This window comes from Ciconia boyciana, chromosome 11, assembly GCF_034638445.1.
Source record: "Ciconia boyciana chromosome 11, ASM3463844v1, whole genome shotgun sequence".
NCBI lineage: Eukaryota > Metazoa > Chordata > Aves > Ciconiiformes > Ciconiidae > Ciconia > Ciconia boyciana.
In genome coordinates this window covers 6,443,237-6,463,217 of record NC_132944.1, presented here as the reverse complement: position 1 = coordinate 6,463,217, position 19,981 = coordinate 6,443,237, and the positions used below count along the sequence as shown (strand labels likewise).

Here is a 19,981-nt window from a genome sequence, read left to right as displayed (position 1 = left end):
TTGAAGTTAACCCTGCTTTGAGCAAGAGGTTGGATTATATCACCTCTGAAGACCCCTTCCAACCAAAGTTTTTCTACAATTTTATAAACTATGCAATTCAAGGGAAAAAGTAGAAGTTAATAACATCACCACATCCAGAAGGTGTTCCCAAGAATATCTGGGGCATTTGTACATTCAAAGATTCAGTACACAAACTCAAATTAGAACTTTAAAGTTAATGGTGAAGCCATAAAGTGCTAATTTCATTTCTAAAGTCTCTGACAGTCTCTTGAATTCTGATTTTATACCTGTCACATATAAGTTACATGTCTAGAGAAACTAGCAAATCAGTAGAAATCTTGTTACTGCAAGAAAAGCGCATTAAGACTGAAACGGAAAGATTTTGAATCCTCAGCAGTGACAACTGTAGCAGCATTTTTTCAAAATGCTGGGCAATGAAAAACGAGTCTATACTCACGTATACTACTTTCATCAGCCACTTTGTAGAAGAACATTTATAGACAGCTCTCGAACAAAATACCTGTCATTCCTCTATCCTGTAACTTCTCTCCGTTCTTCAAATCCTGAGAAATTTTCTTAAGAAAATGCCAACTCGCAGAACTACTCCAAAATAAATTTTAAAAAGTTTTAAAGTAAGTGCTATCTGCCCTATATGGCGGTAAGTTGCTCTGCAAGTTGCAAACAAGGAGCTAGAGGGAAAAGATGCATCAAATACAATTTCTAAGCTTTGCCATCTGAGAAGCAAAGACAAGCAAAGAGATCACAGCACGATTTAGTTGCCAATAGAGTTCATTGTCACCAAGAGGGATTTAGTCACCTGTTTTCTACTCACAGCAGCTAAAGTAGCCTAAGACAAGAAGGGAAGGAGAACGCAGGGAACATTCTTTTCAGTACAGATCATGACCACTTTTCTCCTCTTTACATACTCAAATATATTAACTGATTCTGCACTTCTATTAAAATCCATCTGCTGAGGTAATGAATCTGAAAATACAAAACTGGAAATACGAAGACAAATCTAATAAACTTAAAAATTCTGATATAAAATCGCCCTTGAGGGAGCGTCATGCTACTCTGTTCATAAATCAGCATGCAGTGCTGTTTTGCTGTACAAATAGCAACCATTTATGAATGCTGATATTTTGGTATCCATTCTTTCCTCGAGGCACTTATGCTTAAAAACTATCCTCCATATAAAGAAGAGGCTTTTAAAACCAGCAGGACACTGCTATTTTTGTGACAGCTTCAAGTAATGAATCACCAGGGATCAAGTAATAGAGCTAAGAAGGGAAATGAGCTCACAGTGAGAATTAACTTGAGACAAATGATTATTTAGGCTCTAGAAACACAAACAACATCACTCAATCACAAGAAGAGACTTGGGTTTGGTTGTGGGGTTTTTTTTGGGGGGTGGGGAGGGGTGCCTCTTGTTTGTTTTCCCACACTTGCAAACAAACTGAAATCACACTGATTTCCAAGCTGAAGACTTGATTTTACTACTACAGATAAAATGCAAAAAATACCTTTCAATGAGCAGACGCCTCACCACCCATGTATGCTAAACATCCATATTTAACTTCAAAATACTAAGTCTAAACACACTTGCAACCCCACAGGACTGCATTTTAGTCCTCTCTTCTACCTACTTAATTAAATTATTTTAAAGAATCTTATGAAAAATAAGACAAGAGTTTTCTTGGGGCCAAGGTGAAAATTTTGAAATAAAATGGTCATATGAGGGTTTTCACTTCAGAAACAACAGTAGTACTTAACAGAAGAGGGCAGCAAACAATCCAATGCAACTAAACTTTTAGACAGATTTCTTACATAGGGTCTAACCCTACTGCACAGGCATTACTAATAACTTTCCATCTGCTATCTAGTTCTCTTTATACCAGAAGCCTCTCCTACATGATTAATGGAAACACAGATTTACAATATGCTTTTTAATAGTCCTTATGATAGCTTGATTAAAAAAACCCAACATGCTAAGGTCAAGACAGCACATTAACAAAGATACAGAAAAGAAAGTTAGTCACTAATAAAATGATCCGATATTGGAAAGAACAACTAAGTAAAGAGGAATTATATAACTTCATACATCACTTATAAACAAGTATTTCTTCTGTAGGTGTGTGTGTATCAAGTTTAGGCATTTCAGATCTCCTAACTCAAAATGACAATAATGGATCAGTCGCAGACCACCTCCACAGCAGAACACAAGCAACAAGTTCATTTGCTGATTTTAAGAGCTTAGTTACTGCAGTCACAGATGCCTCATAACTAACTAAAATAAAACCAGGTTCATTTTGGAAGTCAATAAGAGATAGAGACAAATTTCAGGCGAGTGAATATACTCCCCACATCTTCCCATCCACACAGACCGCTTATTGTTTAAAAGGACATTAAAATGAGAGAGGGGAACAGATTACACAAGAAAAAATGGAATGCTATTAGGAAGAAATAAAATCTGGTATTTGACATGATTACAAGTACCTACCGATAATTGTAACAGATACACCAAGTTTTTTGCTCTGAGTGGAAAGCCAATTTTATATGGGCTGAAGGCTGTTCAAACATCTTTAAATGGCTTCAAGCCAAATCAACAATCAGAAAAAGGGACTTTGGGCAATAGGTCTCAAAGCTCAGTCAGAAGGTGTGGCTCAGCAATGTCTCAGCTCTTTTTCTTGCCCTTTTCCCTTCCCTGGGCATTGGTGCTTACCTAATGCCTTAGAGACCCAAGTCTGGGGACTGATCTGGAGGAACTATTTACTTTTCTACATATGGTGAATTTTCTGATGGTTTAGCTCTCTGAATCAGTTTTCTGAAGAGTCAGATGTGCATCAGCCCAAGGAAAAGTGGTAATATTGGACTGCGGCATGTGGGGAAAAAAGCAGATAAACAGGGTTGTGGCAGTGCCGATTTAAACAGCTTAAATGGTCATAAACTGTACCCTAAAAGATACACATTAAATCTACATGAGTCACAAAAAATGCCCTAATGGTGTAGGCAATTATTTCTCCTAAGATAGATGCTTGTCATAATCTCTATTTTAAACCTCCGACATTAAAACAAGTAGCAATTAATGCTATTTGATTTAATTGTAAACTTCCCGAGCTTTTAAAGTACTTCAACTTGGCAAGGTCTTTATTTATTTATTCTTAATTCTGTCAGCCACTTAGGATCATTAAAAACAAAGAAACATACAAAACCAAAAAAAGTACCAATGATAATTATGAAACTGCTATGAAAGCTTTTACTTTGTTAGGCAAACGTTATTTTAACTTTTTTTTTTTCCAAACCATTGGTTTTGTTTGTTTTTCTCTCTGATGAAGAGGCATAGCTCTCTTATAAGGCAACCTCTCCCCCCATTCCTATCTCAAGGAGCTTCAAATGTAATTTTTAGCATCTATACAGAACTTCCATTCCCAGCCAGCCAGACTAAGCAATCTGAAAATAACAGGTTGAACAGAATTAAATGCTCATGTTGAGTATGTATGATACTCAACTGCATCTGCAAATCCACAATTTCTGCAGATCAGTGGACTTCTGTGGCTAACGTAATGAAAGATAAAACCCACAACTTCACGTCAAAGTGAATTCACTAGTCTATCCCTTAGCCTGTACAAAAGACATACGCATTTTTCATCAATGATACAAGCCCTACGTGCAGGAGTTCGAGTGATCATTACTTGAGGACAAGCACAGGCCATGTTGCCATTCTCTGCACTGAAGATATGTGGTCGTTTACTTTAAAGAGGGCTGGCAGAACTCTTAGCCCGTATCTTCAGACAATGACATGTGGTTCAGTGAAAGCTTTAATAGGAAATGACCTTCCAGCTATCATTTATTTAAAAGTGTTTCAGAGTAAATTTATCATGCTCTTATTTTTTCCACGAGATTAGCCAATATCGTCATTTGTTCAATCACTCCTAAAAAAATAAATATTCAAGCAGTTGTTCCAAACTCACTAAATGCTTAGACTTGTTGAGCTTTCCAACACAGAAGGTGCATGCTGAGATACAGAACTTAAAAGAACCCTTGTGACAAGTGACGACTATAATCCTTGTATAATGATTTTAAGATGAGTTAACCACTAGCTGAAATATTCTGAGATTCTATCATGAAAATCATTTCAGTGCAAGAACAGAAACTTTTACCATATTCACCAAAGCGAAGGGACTCCCACTTCTGCCATTCCACAATGCTGCTGACTGCACGTATACCAATGTAGATTAACAGCATTCCTAATGTGGCATCTAACAAGAAGTTGATAAGGTACCTGAAAGGAAAAATGTAAAAGAAAATATGGAGCAAGGGTCCACTTTCTACAAGTTCAGTGTATTTTAACACCACAATTGACAAAAGATCTCTATATATGTTGAGAAACAGAGTATTGAGAATAATCATTTACTCACTTCTGTAATTACATAGTTAGCCTAAAATTTAAATAGTTTTAGAAGAGTCTCAATATTTTGTTTCTGTCCTTAAAGTTAAGCTCCAACTTCTATTTTTGTGAACTCTGGTGTGTGCATGTGCATACTCTATATAAATTCCAATATTAATTTTACTCCTTTAAATCAAAATCAGATTTCCTTTTTACCATTGCTCAGTTCATTCTGCATGGAAAACCTGTATTTGAATAAAACCAAAGGAATAAAGAGAAAAGGAATAAAAAGAGAAGTTATCTTAAAGACACCTCAAGGAATTTGAAGGTAAAAAACCCAACCCAAAACACTTTCATTCCGAGGGGGAAAAGACACCACAACTAGTTTTTCTTGCTCAAGGGAGCCCCCTCCTAGCCTCAACAAGGAGCAATGAGCAGTGGAATCCCATGCCTAGAGAGTACAGTCACTATCTAGGCCAAATTTCAACTTAGTATTAGGAAGAAAAGTGATTCACTTTCTTGTACTTCAGTTCTTGTCTAATAAACATTTGTAATAATCAGGAACAAGCCTTCCCAGAAAAAAAGAAAACCAAAACCACCCCTCAATGGACACACAACTGCTGCACTACTAATTTCATCGTTTCAAGAGCAGCTTCTGGGATCTTACCTATGCTTCAATAAACTAGAGATTACCATGGGTTTCAAATTAATTCTTAAGTTCATTAAATGATGCAGCTGAAATTCAAAGCATTTTGTAAGTCAGTTTGGTTTATTTACTGATTAGCTGAACAAAACAGCAGCTAAGAGCCAGCTATAAGACACATAGTAAATCCCTGTTACCAAGATTCTTATTTGGTAATTCCAAATACTTAATGTAAACTCTAGAGTCTATAGGAACTTCTCTGCAGGGATAAAAACAGCAAATCAGAGACCTGTGGGCTTCTGCTGGCTGCAGAGACAAATCCATGTGGACAAAATAGTATCAGAAAGTGTAACACAAAAGACAGAATACGTGCATTCAAAACAGTAAAGGAGAAGCTGTTCTGACCCTCAAAATCCCATTCAAGAGCAGCTCAAAAATAAAAATGAAGCGGACATGCCTTGCTTCAGACAAGACTTACCCATAAACTTTCTAAAAAATAGTTATTTTCTAATAGTTATGCGTCAAATCAGAGTTTTAATGACCTTTGTATTAGACAAACATTAACATCAAGGTTTAGTGCTTGGCAAAGGAAACTCGGCGATTACAAGTCTACACAAGTCACGTTAAGGCCACAAGGGGCTGCTGTAAGTCTATAGCAGGAAGGCAACCATCAGGAGCAGGGAGAAGAGATGTGCCAACACCTATTTCACATCAAGTTACGTCTCGCAGCACAGGCCAATTATGCCTGATATTCCCAAGCACATCAGGCTCACTACATGTAGGCAACATGCTCATTCTGTGATGCACTGCGTTAACCCTGCTCACATGTAACCAGTGCACCAGCACAAACAACAAAACAAGTTGCTGCCACTATCAGATAACTGCATTTGGCTGAGCGTTCAGTGAGTAAAAGGCTGGGGTTCATACAAACTTCCTGGTGTACCGCATACAGGCAGCTGAGTACCCTGCACTACAGAAGAAGAGCGCTGTTTGCTTTTTCTATTTAAAATTCTTCGAACAACCACCCATCTGTTGAGGTGTTTTAACAGATGCTTTATCAGCTTTGATATTATCACACACCTGCCTGAATTACAGCACTACATTCCCAAATTAACAAATGGCAACTTCCAATTGTAGCTCCTTCCAAGCTTGGAACCACAATGTTTTCTGAATCTACATTTTATGGTTTTGTTCTGAAAATAACCCACAAACTACAAAACAGGAAAGAACAGAAAACTATCCCTGTTTGAATTTTCTGAGTAAAATTATTATTAAAGTCACAGACAGAAATGTTGCTTTCACTCACTAATTTTGCGCCCACTTGCACACTTACGATATATTTTTCCCAAGAAAGGACGAGTGGCTTTGGTTGATACAACACGCTATTTTTTCTGCTAACAAGGAGGACCTGCACCCTTGTCTGAGAAATTATACAGCTCCACATTGAAATTTTTGTTATCCTGGGAACAGCGAGTAACAGTTCTCTACCTCACCCTCTTACTTGTTTTGTGTCAGGTTACACTTACATGAAAAGTGGTATTTGAAAAGAAAGTTATCTAGACTATATTACAACATGTAGAAGAGAACGCACATGTCAGCAAACCTTTTATTTTGAGAACTCCGTACATAGCACAAAGTTATTCTTAATTTTAAAATATTGTAATAAACTATTGAGCTTTAGCTTTAAACACTGACAACTTTAGACATGCTTTGGTTAGCTTACTTGAATATATACTTTAATATATAAAAATTGAATGAAAGCAATTTGCACCTGCCGGTTTTTAAATCTATCAGGGAATTCTTAAATCAGTAAGCAAGGAAAATCCTACAATGATGCCTAGTATTATTGAAACTGTCATAATTATGACTTAAATTTTACAGTTAGTGTGTTAAAATAAATGCATTTTCCTACCAAAATGCTTTGTGGTGGGAAGAGAAAAGCAGTGTTTTACTTGCACATTTACAGCATGTAGGAACACAAAAGAAACCGAGGAGGAATAAGGGAAATAAAACAGGCTTGTGAAGCAACACAAGCATATTCCTTGAGCTGTGTAGCTCCTTTGTTTACCAAAGGACAACAGTGAGCAGATGCCATTGAAGGAACTGGATTGGTTTTAAAGGGCAGATTACTAAGCTTTTAAAAGTAATTTCACAGCTTCTATTACCAGGAATGTGTAAGCTTCTTTGAGCATGAGCTCTATCAAGAACAAACCCAAACAATTAACATTTACTTCAGGAGCTCCTGTAAAGAGCCTGACGGGATCTTAGTCATAAAATCTTCAGGTTTAATATACTACAGTGAAATGCTTATCTACTTAGTCACACTGCTCCAAGCATAACATTGCAAAATTAATTTTTGTACTGCCTGGGTACCAAGCAAGATTTCTTGCTTTTAACAAAATGAAAATAATACTGCAGTAGCTAATGTAGGTTTTAGAAGAAAACAGAAGGGTAAATGATTTTTGCTAAACGTCCCTGAAAGCAACCTGACTTTATATTAAAGCCTTGCTGCAGTGAACAGTGCAGCTGGAAGTCAGTGTACACAACTTTATATTCATTTCCTTTGGTCCCTAGCACCTCCTTCAGTAAACAGCCTCATATTACAATGTGCATCCTAAGTCCTCATTCATTAACTGGAGAGGGAGTAGTAGTAAGAGTTTACCCTTGGTCTAAAATATCTATATACAGCCCAGAAAAAGCTTTCCCAGGTCCTGCCAGCCATGAACTAAAAGAGCAGAACTCTGATTCTTGATTAACTAAGCTTAAACTACAGGTTTTTGAAAGTGATTGATTTTTACCATGAAAAATTGGTTTCTCAGCTCTATCTTGCATTATCATCTGCATACACCATCAAACTCAACAGCAGAACTTCCATAAAGACCAATTATTCTGAAATTAAACACTCACAGTGAACAAGGGTCTTCTTCTGTAAGGCCTGATAAATAGACATTTGCAAAGTGGATGAACAACATCCCTATGGCTTGCTTGGAAGTATCTAAAAACCTGTATAGAGTAAAAACAGTTTTTAAGACACACAAAACTGTTTACAACAGTCAGACACTGCGAATTTATTTTAATTACAATTCCATCTCAATTATTCATTTTTTCTTCAAATGAGAACACCAGAATGATAAAGTGTCATGGTATTTAGCTTATTTAACCATGTTCCATTTTAAATTCTGCCCTTTTTTTCTTGAATATTGCTAACAACAAACCAAATCACACTAACTTGAAACCTTACCACTGTAAATTTAAAGTCTAGGGATATCCTCTTGGTATCACATCCATTATCCAAGAGCTAATCCTCACTAAACCTAGCTAAGTCTTTAATAACCTCCTGTAAACAATGAGTATCCCAGCCTCGCTAGATATTTCAGTCCTTTTGTTTATGCATTTTTAGCAAGTTTATGGCACAGAGTAAAATAAAATCCTCATCATGTGCTTGTTGGTGAACAATTTAATAGCTTGCTAATGATTCCTTTATTTTGCTTAAAAGCCAACATATTTTTCACCTGAAAGCATGAAGTCCTCTCACTGAGTTATATCTAAAGTACAACAGCTTAGACCACACTGCAAAAGAATTACAAACTCGAAAGCATTATCTCCAAAGCAGATGACAGAGTTAGAGAGAAAACAGTTTGCTACTTACAGGGAAAATACAAAAAAACCCACTTAGGTACTGATTCAGTATTGACTCCAGCCCTTACCATTCTTTTATCATCATACTTTTGCACAAAACCAAAACTTCCAATGGATGTTTCGGTAAATGTTAAATATAGGAATCATGTCAAAAGTATTCTGTAGGCAAGAGTGTGTTCTTTATACAGACCAACACCCATTTTGCCTGTTGTTTCCATGTCTAAAAAGATCCAAACAACATTTTATGCCTGAATTCATCTCCCCTCCCTGACAATTTTGTCTTAAACTTTATTCTCTTGCATTCATTGGACTACATCGAAAGCAAAGTGTTGGAGATGAGGCAGGAAGCCAGTGAGTTACTTATATAATCAGTACACCACACTACAAATAACAATACTCAGGTCCCAGAGCAAGATTCTTTGCTTAAAAATGAAAGGCTATCGCCACACTACTCAGAATTTCAGGCTGAGGTAGACTGTAGTACACAAAGATTTTGTATTTATTTTTTCAATAAAATAAAGGTCAGGATTAGTTATGAAAAGCAGCATTGTACGAGATGAATTTAAACCACTGAAGTCTTCAACAACTGGAATGAAAGCTTAACATTTACACCAATCTCAAAACTAGTACAGGTTATGTTGGCATTGCTATAATATAACAACTTTTAAAAGGTAATAAAAACAAATATACTTTTTATACCTTGTATTGTTTTATGGCTTATGTATTTATATCTTTTACCATACTGTCTTCTATCTTATACATAGTAGGATAGCTATGGAACATGGAATTTTATTTAAGCCCAGCTGAGAGCTTCTTGTAAGCTTATGTAAATTTGTAGATGTTCAGATGCATTTTAGGGCAACTGTAAGTTTCCGTCTTCAGGAGGAAGCAAAACTTTCAGCTTTATGTCTAAATGCACATCTTTGTAGAGATTCGTGGAAGCTTTTAGTAAGAAAGAACTAGCAGGGAAACACACAGAAGGTAACTTTTTTGTTGACTCATGTATTTTGATAACTTTTCTTGTTCCTTGCTGTCAGTCACCAATTTCTTGTCATCACTTTTTTTTTATCATCATATGCAAACAATCATTCCTTCAATTTCTAAAACATGCAAGAAAAAAAATTTAAGAATAAAACATGCAGAAACATACCATATCCTCCAGGGACGTCTTTCATGCTTTGGTTCTCTGAAGCGTTTTACTAAGAAGAAAAAAAAATAGTAATAATTGGAGACAATCAGCAACTCCCAAACAAACAAAATTATAGAAAATTGAAAGCAAATCATCCTGTAGAAACATTACATTCCTTGATAAATTAGATCTTACACAACTGCATTTCACTTTATCAATCTCTAAGGATACATTTTTAAAGAAACTGGCTCCCTTCCATCACCTTCGAGTTTCTACAGATCCATCATCTGACTGCCAATATACCTCACATGAAAAAATAATCTATTACCAACCACTATTTCATTGGCCCTAGCTTTTATGACCGCCCATCCAGAAAATTTAATTTCCGATAGTAAAGCAGGTATTAGAAAAAGCCGTTTCTTTTGCTCAGTGGAGACCAGAAGTCAAATTGGAAAGTATTCTCACAGTATAGGGGCAATCTATAATATCAGAAATAAATCAAGTGAATTAGTAACAGGACAAATATATTATCTGACAAAGTATATTTATTTTATCGATGACAAATTAGACTTTTGTGGGCAAACTGAATTGGAAGCAGGACAGATTTTTTTAGTCAGATAATCCCACCACAAAAAGGTTGATACTTGTTAACATACTAAAAACTCAAAAAAAATCCAGTATTAAAATTAATGCCAACTATACAAATGCAAAAATTAGACAAATTTGACTATTTCAATCTTGATAGAGTTTATAAAACAATTTAGTTTGGATATGATAGAAAGCTCCTCTGCACCTCCACAAAGGAGGGGGAGCCCGAATCACACCCTGCCTGGCTACCCCCAAGTTCATCCCAGGAGCCATCAGCCCATCCCAGGTCCACCCCCACAAGCCCAGAGGAGCAGAAGCCCAAAGGCAGATGAGGGAACACAAATTATGGACTCGGAGGAAGGGGCGGCTGTCCCAGGAGAGCCTCAGCCCCACCGGCCAGGGGTGGCACCCATCCGGGGGAGCCAGCTCCAAAGCACCTCTGGGAGGGAGGTGGTCAGGGCAACAGGGTACAGGACAGGTACGGGATGCAGGGAAAGAGCATTTTGGGATTGCACAAAACTTACTACGGGTTGTTTAGGGGAGGAACCAAAGGCAGGGAAAGGGAAGGGTCTAGATGACTCATGGAGGAACAAGTGTGGGAAAAGAGAGGGATAAGGGGATAAAAACACTCATACATAAACAGCGGCTGGTCCATATACTTGTACTGTCTGATCTGCAGTTTGTCCTGTCTTCTTAGGAAATTCCATTTCTAACTCCTTCTGGTCAAGAAAACCTTCTTCCTTTCTGGGAACACACGCTCAGCCCTGCCACAGGTCAGACCTGGGGGAGGGAGCCGCAGCAGCCTCGCCTCTGCTGGATCTGGCCTAATTCCGTAACACAGATTTATTTTCTGTTACAGCTGCAAGATACTAATTCTTTATATATCCCAAAGACAGACCAAAGATAACAGGGTAATGGAAAACCTTTCCACTAAGGATGGGTTTTTATATATGGGTTTTATTTCCTTCTTCTGTCCAAGGTTCAGTGTCACTCACCAGTTCCTTCAACATAAGTCTTGAAAAAAATAATTATTTAGGCCCTTATTTCAGAAATTATCTCTTAAAAAAAAAGAAATAAATTTTAAGCCCTGATTCCCCTCCTCCCCTTCAACTTGCAGAGATTCTGTCTTAAAAGGCACAAACCATAGCATGTATAGGTCAGGCAAAATATAGATAGGTATTTTAACCTGTTTCTCCAAGTACTAGCAATTAATTTAAGTTTCAAATAGGATGCTGTATATAAGTTACACTTACCTAGCTTACAAGCCTTTAGAAAACATTTTGGTTTATGAACCAATCAACCTTTTCACAAGTAAGGCAATTTTCCCCAAAGCCAACCGTCTTCATACGATACGGCATTAATATAATTACCCGAATGCCTTAGGGAAAAAAAAAAAAAGAAAAAAATTCATCTCCAAGGTGGAGGGGCAGCATTTGCAGGGAGCACCAGGCTAACAACTTGCCATTTTACTGTCTGTCCTGTTACTGCTTCTGACACCAGAGGGAGAAACTGTGTTTCACCCCCATGTAATACAACCATTAGAAATTAAAGAGTGACAAGAGGAAAAGGTCGTACATTTACACGAAAGATAAAGTTGTAATAGCAACATTTGCCAGCAGTTTTCTCCGTGTACAGCATGCCATAAATATAAAACTTCCGTTAAAAATGAGCAACACCCAGCTAAGTTAACCAGTTTGCTATTTATGACAAGTCCTCCCCAGTCACACTACGGATTACTTTAATCAGTGTCATTTTTGCACAACAACAGGAAGCCACAAAGCATCACAAAATAAACGCAAGAAACAGAAGTTTCAACTTACTGTGGAGTTTGTGCAAGATGCTTTTCTGCAGACAAAACAAATTAAACTGGTAAGGATTTACATACTTCAGGGGGTGTGTGGGGGGGTGGGTGGGAAATTTCAAGCTTAGGCTTTTGTCTATTATTACTATGAAGAAGTTGTATAAGCCTGTGGATTCATTTCCTTCTCTAAAGTATTCACAAAAAAATCGTTTTGGAAGAGGATATGCAAAACCAATTCAACTAACACCATTTCAAATTTTATCCATACTGAGAAAAAAGACTTCAGAAGGTCCATGTTTCTCTGGCCAATTCTGAAAACATAACATTTCACTTGAGTTAACATTAAACAGGAGAGTTAACTTTGAAAGCCTCTACAGATGTCTTTTGGGAATTTACTACATAGCTGATCACACCACAAACCTCTATGCCCTGCAAATGAAAGGAGACAATCTGTTTAAATGCTTTAGGAGTTGCTACTTGATGAATATGTACCTGTACACTTGAAAGCCCAGTAGATCCATATGAAACAGGGTTTTCTCAGCCTAGTTTCTTGCAGCTCTATGTCTGCAAACATCAGGTATTTCTGACATACGCAAATATTGCCAGGTATTTTCCTACATATCCCTGATGCAGTATCTGCGTTACGCTGCCTACCCAGCACAATATACTATCACATCAGAGTGGTTCAAGTTGAGAGCAATTTAACTTGTCCCCCAGCAAGGGAGCATATTTTCTGCATGGCTGTATACAGCTGGGGCCTTCCCAGTAAGTAAACTGAGCAAAAAACTAACAGGCTGTAGATAACCACACTGGTAAGCTCAGGGTCCATAGTGTGTTTGCTATTAATAAACTAATTTTGCAACCAAAAGCCAGCACACATTTTCACATAAAGATTCTGTAAATTTTTTAAGCATCTATCGAATTGGGGAGGGCAAAGCAATTCTTCCACTTGCCCTCTCCCAAAATATGTCATGATTGTAGATGCTCTCAGCCCCACTCACAGTTTCTCTTGGCAGTCTGCATTGCCTCAGCGTAAACTCGGAGACGTGCACTGGTGCGTGTGTCAGCTGACAGATGGATCTCAATCTGCCAGCTTCTCACTGTGAGGAGGTGGTACCACTCCATATGCTTCAATTCGGAGCGTTATACTCGCCCTAGCAAGAATTCACCATATTTAATATTAATTAACTAATAATGTTCAGAATTTCATGCTGAATTATAAATGAAGAAAGAAGTGCTGCTTGTTTATACATTCAATGCCAGAATTTTTCAGGAAAGGAAATAAAAGCACTTCTGCCAACAAGCATGTGAGCTGCCAGATGGACAGATAATAGATAAGCGTGTAAGGCAGAGTATCACTAATGCAAAATTCAAGTTCATTAAATTGTCTTCTTGTTTCATTGAAATTCTAGGAATAATTAATGCCAGAGTACCATGAAAGGGCTTCCAACAGTTACTTTAACACAGGAGTTTTGCAATCAGTATTCCAGAAAACTGAAGACTCATAGGGAAGAATAAAGGCCATATATAAGAACAGAGACAAGAAATAAAGTAAAACCTCTCCAAACTGTCGATATGAAAAGCAACAGTCGAATCTGTACTTGGAATTCAGCCTTTCCTTCTCTCCCTCCTTTACCTCCTCAAAAAGTCCCACAGGAAATATTTTGCTGATGTGAAGTAACTTCAATATGGATTCAAGAACTCCAAGTTTCCGGATGGCTGCCCTTGTAGCAGCACAAAACTGGCCCAACTCGAACTTTTGAAATGTTTCTACATATCATGTAGAAGATTTCTCTAGCTCATTAATTTGAAATTCAAAAAAAGGAAAATAAGCTAAAGAATATTCAACATGTTCAATGTCCTCTGCAGCTGTACTACAATAACACTGCTCTTCTGATGAGAGAATTGGGAATTTCCCCTGTATTTCCAGTGCTTCTCAAAACCTTCAAAAATAGGTCGAAGACAAAGCATGATACAAAATGTTTCATTTCATAAACCTCCTGCACATTTCTGTCAGACCTCAGCAAAGCGACAGCTGAGCTAGCCAAACAGAAGAAGAAAGCCAAAAGGAGGAAAGGTTAGCGAGGATAAGGTCACATTCGCACATCACACATGCAAACCTGCTCATGTGCGTGGGCAGTTTCAGTGAGGATAGAATCAGACCCTTCTCGCAGGGCACGAGGAAACAGCCACAAGTTGCAGCCAGGGAAATTCCAGCGTGATAGAAGTAAAAAATTTCCAATGAGAGCAATTAAACTCTGCAACAAGTTGCCCAGAGAGGATGTAGTGACTTCAGCCTCATAGACCTTGAAAATTCACCTGGATGATGCTCTGAGCAAGGGGACATAGGCTGGCCCTGCTCTGAGCAGGAGGTGGGAGCAGGTGATATTTGGGATCCCTTCCAACAAAAATTGGTCTGTAAGTCTAAAAAATCATCCTTCTGTGGAATGATGGACGCTTAAAAGCTCCAAGATTTGAGCCAATTACCAAGGGACCAAAGTATGGCTAACTAAAAACCATACACAGACACACATATATGTATGCACAGAATTTAACAGTGAGAAATCTGCTGCAGTTTGAGCATCCATACAATGTTATATCACAAGAGTGTCAAATCTCCTCCAGCAGGTTGGCTTTGCTGGGCTTCCTGAATAACGTGTTGCAACCAGACAGATCCTCCAATGCAGCCCTCATAGTGCAAGACTGTTGTGATCTGCAGGGTTACTTTGATATTAATTCACATAATTTCCAACATTCAAGACAAGTATTAAAGTTTCCAGTAAAACACTATTTTGCTAACTATGTATGGAGTAACAGCTGAAGAGTTAAACCAAGCATTAGCATCCAAATTCAGAACTGGATACAGAGTTTCATACGGCTACTCTCAGACAACTGAACTATTTTCAGAACATTTGATTATCAGGAGAACATATGCATCATAAATTTGATCCTGCAATTTCTAACCCTCTAAAAAACTTGTAAAATCAGCTACATATGCAGGCCAGATTTCAATTTTTTAAGAATTCTATTTAGGAAGACTGTCAAAAACACTGTTCTGCTTGTTAGTATCAACACTTTTCCCACAACATGGGAACCATGTCTGGTACGAATAAGCACATGCACACTAATAATTCCTGAAAATTCACACCACCATGGAATGACAACTATTGGTGAATTTTATGTTACCTGTGATCTTTAGCAGACGTTTGAACTTACTTCCCTTTCCCACTAAAGCAAAGCTTTTAAGAGGCTTGTCTTCCAGTTTCACTTTATCCCCCACATTATTTTCTTGGTAGCAGCGAAGAGGGAATAAGAAATTACAGATTTCCCCAACACAGAACTTTTTTTTTTAAATTAACTTTGCAAGAAACAACGTGCCTAATGAGAACGGGCGAAAACGATACCTTACAAAAAGGTATACAAGCGTGTAAACCATGTATCACTTGATTGCCAAAAGCTTTTGTAACTTAAAGAGCTCAGCATCTCCCTATATTCATAGTTCAAAAAAACCAGGAACACGGAGGGTGTGTGTGTTTAAAGAGAGGTAATAAATGTGATTGCAAAAAAGACCAAAAGAACCAGTGTTTTTGGCTTGCTGCTCTTTTCTCCAGACAAAAAAAAAGACAATGCACTATGTTCTCGGTAACTCAATTTTTGCCCTACTGCAATGCTTCCTTTTCTTCCTATGCCCCATTAACTACAACTGAGATGCTCAATATAGGATACCCTGAAAGCCTGCTGCTTATTTCCCTACATAAGAACCTCAAAATTCTTTGTTATATTTTTGCTTAATGACCTAGACTTGTCAACACTCCTGGACACCAATTATACTAAAGCAGAAATTATACTGGACTAGAAAAACTGATTTCCAGCTACATCCAGTAATATACCTGTATTGGAGAAAGATACCAGGGACCATGGTTTCTTAATGAAGAAGAAAGTTATGGAATAACTCACTCAAAGGAAAATTTTGTTCTAGTCAATGTTAAAGACTGACATACTATGAAGTGCATGAGCTCACCAGCTTTGCTCCCCTGCAAAAAGGATTTTTTAAAACTTTGGTAAGACAGAAAACAGTATTAGCCATGCAAGTACTCAACCTATTTTCTTAATGCCAGTGTGTCCTTGGCCTCAATGGTTCTATAGAGATACATGTGTAATTAAGAACTTGTCCATTAAAGACGGTCACCTAGGGAGAAACTTTACAGAAACGCTGGACACAAAGTTTAATGACCCAGCTGGTTAGTTATTCAGGGACATCGTAAGACTAATGATTCACTGTCTGGACAGCCATGTGGTACCTGCAAAACTGCAGATCTTATCCCAGTCTCTTCATTCCAATGGCAGCAGTTAGAATAATTTTGTTCCTACAGTTTTTAGGCAGCAAAAACTTAGCGATAGTTAAATGGGTCTGACTGGCACTCTTATTAGAGCAGAGAACAAAGGACTTTGTTTTAGTGCGAAGTTAAATACGCTAAAAGTTAAATACGCTTGGCTGAGCATCAGCCAAGCCCAGCTATGTCACGACCAGGGCTCTTTTGTCACAACACAGGTGACAGAAGATGATGGAAAATGATGTGCCAACACTGGATTTCACATAATTTATCAAATGGGCAGCAGGGCTTGCTGGATAAACACCAGGGAATTACAGCTACTGGAAGTTACCTCTGTAAAAACATTTACTTCCCACCTGTTTCCACACCCAGCTAAAAGCTTATCTGTACATTTTGTCCCGACAAAGGTTTTGTGATAGCTAAGGGAATGGCTATCGCAAAGTGAAGCTCTCCTTCACAGTGCAGGGGAGGAGAGGACAAATCATTATCAGAAAAACAAAACAAAACCCCTGCTACCTAAGCTTTGGAATAAAAAAATGTTGCTCCTTCAGGAAGGGCAGCCAAATGCATTACCTGAGGTTGGTGAGCTTTTTATTCCTAACACGTACATATTTTAAGCTCAAAAAAAATTTTCCAAATGCTTAGCTTGTAAAGATTGGCTCAGGGAACACACAAATAAGTCACATTACCTGTCGCATACAACTCAGTCTAAGACAACTTCACCAAGGCTGATCTCATGCATCCTGGTAGCACATGACAGTGTGGTTCTGACAGAAGCATTAACTTGGCTGTCAATAAAGGAAACAAATGTGTCTTAGTAGAGCACGCAGCCCAGACATACCACATCAATGGCCATTGTAATTGAGCTTTTTTCCTTTTTATTTTTAAATGTAAACCTTACTTTTAAAATAGCTAAACTAACTTAGCAGACAAAGAATTAGACACAAGTTCTCACTCTCAATTGCTAACCTATTTGCTATCTCCCCAGCGAGAGCAGCACTTTCGAAGTCAGAAAATGCATGTAATACGCACTATGTAAACAAAAGTATTCAGCCCTTCACTTCCTGAAAGACAAGCCAATGCTACAGCAATACTAAAAATAAAGGGTTGCAAGTAACTGCTTTAAGAACTCTAAGGTAAACAGCACAAGTAGCTTAGGAAATATTTATCCAAATATTAAAGTTATAAGACAAGATTTGATCTTAGAGACAGGCATTTGTTATCTTTGCATTTAGCATACACAGCACCTTGTTGGTCAAGGTGTGCTCTGTTTGAAAGGTCATAATAAATTACAGTTTCCCAGCACTTTCAGAGACGGAAGCATATGCTATTGTTTCCTCCACAGGTATGAGGTAGCTGAAGCAAAGCAAATCTAAGCCTCCAGTACTTGAAGTGCCTGTAAGACTGGCGTTAGAAGTTTAATACATAGCCTTCTTGCAAACACTTTTATACTCTGAACCAGGTGTTACTAAACAACTACCAAAAAAAAGGTAGGTTGCTAGAAAAACAGACAGCCCATTCCTACCACACAATACATACATCTGGTGAGAGCTGAAAAACACAGTCTGCTGCATTCAAGTGGATTTTTTTTTTTTTCTATTAAAAATAAGAACCATTTGGGAAACATGAATTATTTAGCACAAAACAAACAGAATCAATCCATATTAATGTGCACTAAGCAGCAATTTACAATTCACAACACCATTTTCACATACAGCATTCACAAGATCACTCAATAATACATGAAGCTTTCCTAACGTTAGTAGTATGACAACAGATATCAATGAACTTTAAGTCATTCAAGCCGGTTGTTTTAAACCAGCTCTTGGGAACTGACAGAACTGCCAAAGCACAGCTACAAACTCACTCATCATTGATTAAAATATTAATTAAGCCAGTAACTGTAGCACTTTTAAAAGCAGAAAGCAAACCAAAAATATAAGTTCAGATATACCCAAAAAGAATGTAAAAGGAAAACTGTGTTTCCATTTGTAGAAAATGATAAACAGCAAATATATTAAATCAAGGAGGCCAAAGGTACATGTACGCTATATGTTTAGAGTCTATTTAAATTCTGAATAACTTTGCTTACCAGATTCATTCTTCCTAGGCTGCTGAAACTATCGAAGCATTAAACTGCAAGCAAGACACATTTCATCTAACACCAACTGCTTTAAAAAGAACAAAAGATACACAGCCTACTTTCATACATTCTCTTTACACATGATCAAATATCATGAAAGGAGAGTCAACGGCCAATTATGTAGACTTCTTTGATATAACGTATCTAACAACTAGGTATTTACTGCGTAAATTAAATTTCTGAAATCAAGATGAAAACATGTAATAATTTCCGCGTGCACGAACATTCTTCTTAATGACAAAGCTTCATACCTCTTAACGTTTGTGTAAGTTTCATAAAAGCTTCACAACACAAAAACCTAATGCCAGCACTAAAAACATACTGCCATAAGAAAGCTCAAGTTTTTAAGATCAGATGGAGGAGGGTGGTTTCTCCCCCCCCCCCCCTTTAAAATTAAAGCTCCTTAGACTACTACTTCCTCTTCTAACATTACAGTTACCTTGCAATGAAAGCATTAAAACCCTATGCGTATAAACTAGCATATGCTGCTAGTCACACCATCAGCATCAAAACAAGAAAGGTATGCTGGAAGAAGTGGCATAGTAGCTGGTATTTTCCAGCACAAGTAAGAAATTAAGAGCAATTGTTCTAAAAAGGAATTAAAATGTTAGAGCATAACATCTTCCAAAAACTATTAGAGACAGAGGATATATGCTGTCAGTTTTGAATAGTTGTTTGTAGTTTTACAGTTATTTTTGTTCCATGGGGAAAAAAAAAACCCTGTATTTTTGACAAATGAAAAAAAAAATAACTAGAGTGGAACAACAAAAAGCAAGCAAAGTTTGTTTCTGTAAGTACTCATTCAAGGTGACTGGCTAGCCTGTCCAAAATTGGTAAGATGAACCCTATAAAACAATGTTTGGCCAAGTTCTCAGCATTCAAGCCCAAGACAATGATTTCTTAAGTTTTACCAGTTGCCAAACTGACATCAGTCCTATAATACCTACTGTTACATTTGAAATGCTTAAAAATTCAGGAACTCCTCTCTCTAGTTCACCTCTCACTGACAGTTTCTAGTTACTTCCATTGGTTCATCTCTTTCAACAGTGTCAGTGGATCACCACAACGGAGACACCTCTCAAACAGAAGAAGTATAAAAAAAAACTTGCCACAAATCTTCATGTCCTGAGCACCTTGCAGCTTACAGGCCAGTTGCTTCCCAAGTCCTCCTGAGCTCTATTTAATGCCTGGCAACCAGGTAAAACAAGGAAATATAGTACTGTGTTCCTCTTCTCCCAGGTGAGCCAACACATATTAATCACTAGAAGAGGAAGAATGGTTGGTCTTAGAATCCGGGGTAGCCAAAAATGTGACAGA

The 19,981-nt window shown here is 37.6% G+C and overlaps 1 protein-coding gene across 1 annotated transcript in view; it reads right to left on the bottom strand.

The window, feature by feature from the left end:
• The window catches only part of STIMATE (STIM activating enhancer), a 36,810-nt gene that overhangs the window by 8,044 nt on the left and 8,785 nt on the right, over positions 1–19,981 (bottom strand). The window contains exons 2-4 of the mRNA XM_072876033.1: positions 9,820–9,868; positions 7,938–8,033; positions 4,161–4,282 (exon numbers count right to left, since the gene is read on the bottom strand). Of these exons, the coding sequence (XP_072732134.1) occupies positions 4,161–4,282; positions 7,938–8,033; positions 9,820–9,868 (267 nt within the window). The remainder of the gene's footprint in view (positions 1–4,160; positions 4,283–7,937; positions 8,034–9,819; positions 9,869–19,981) is intronic.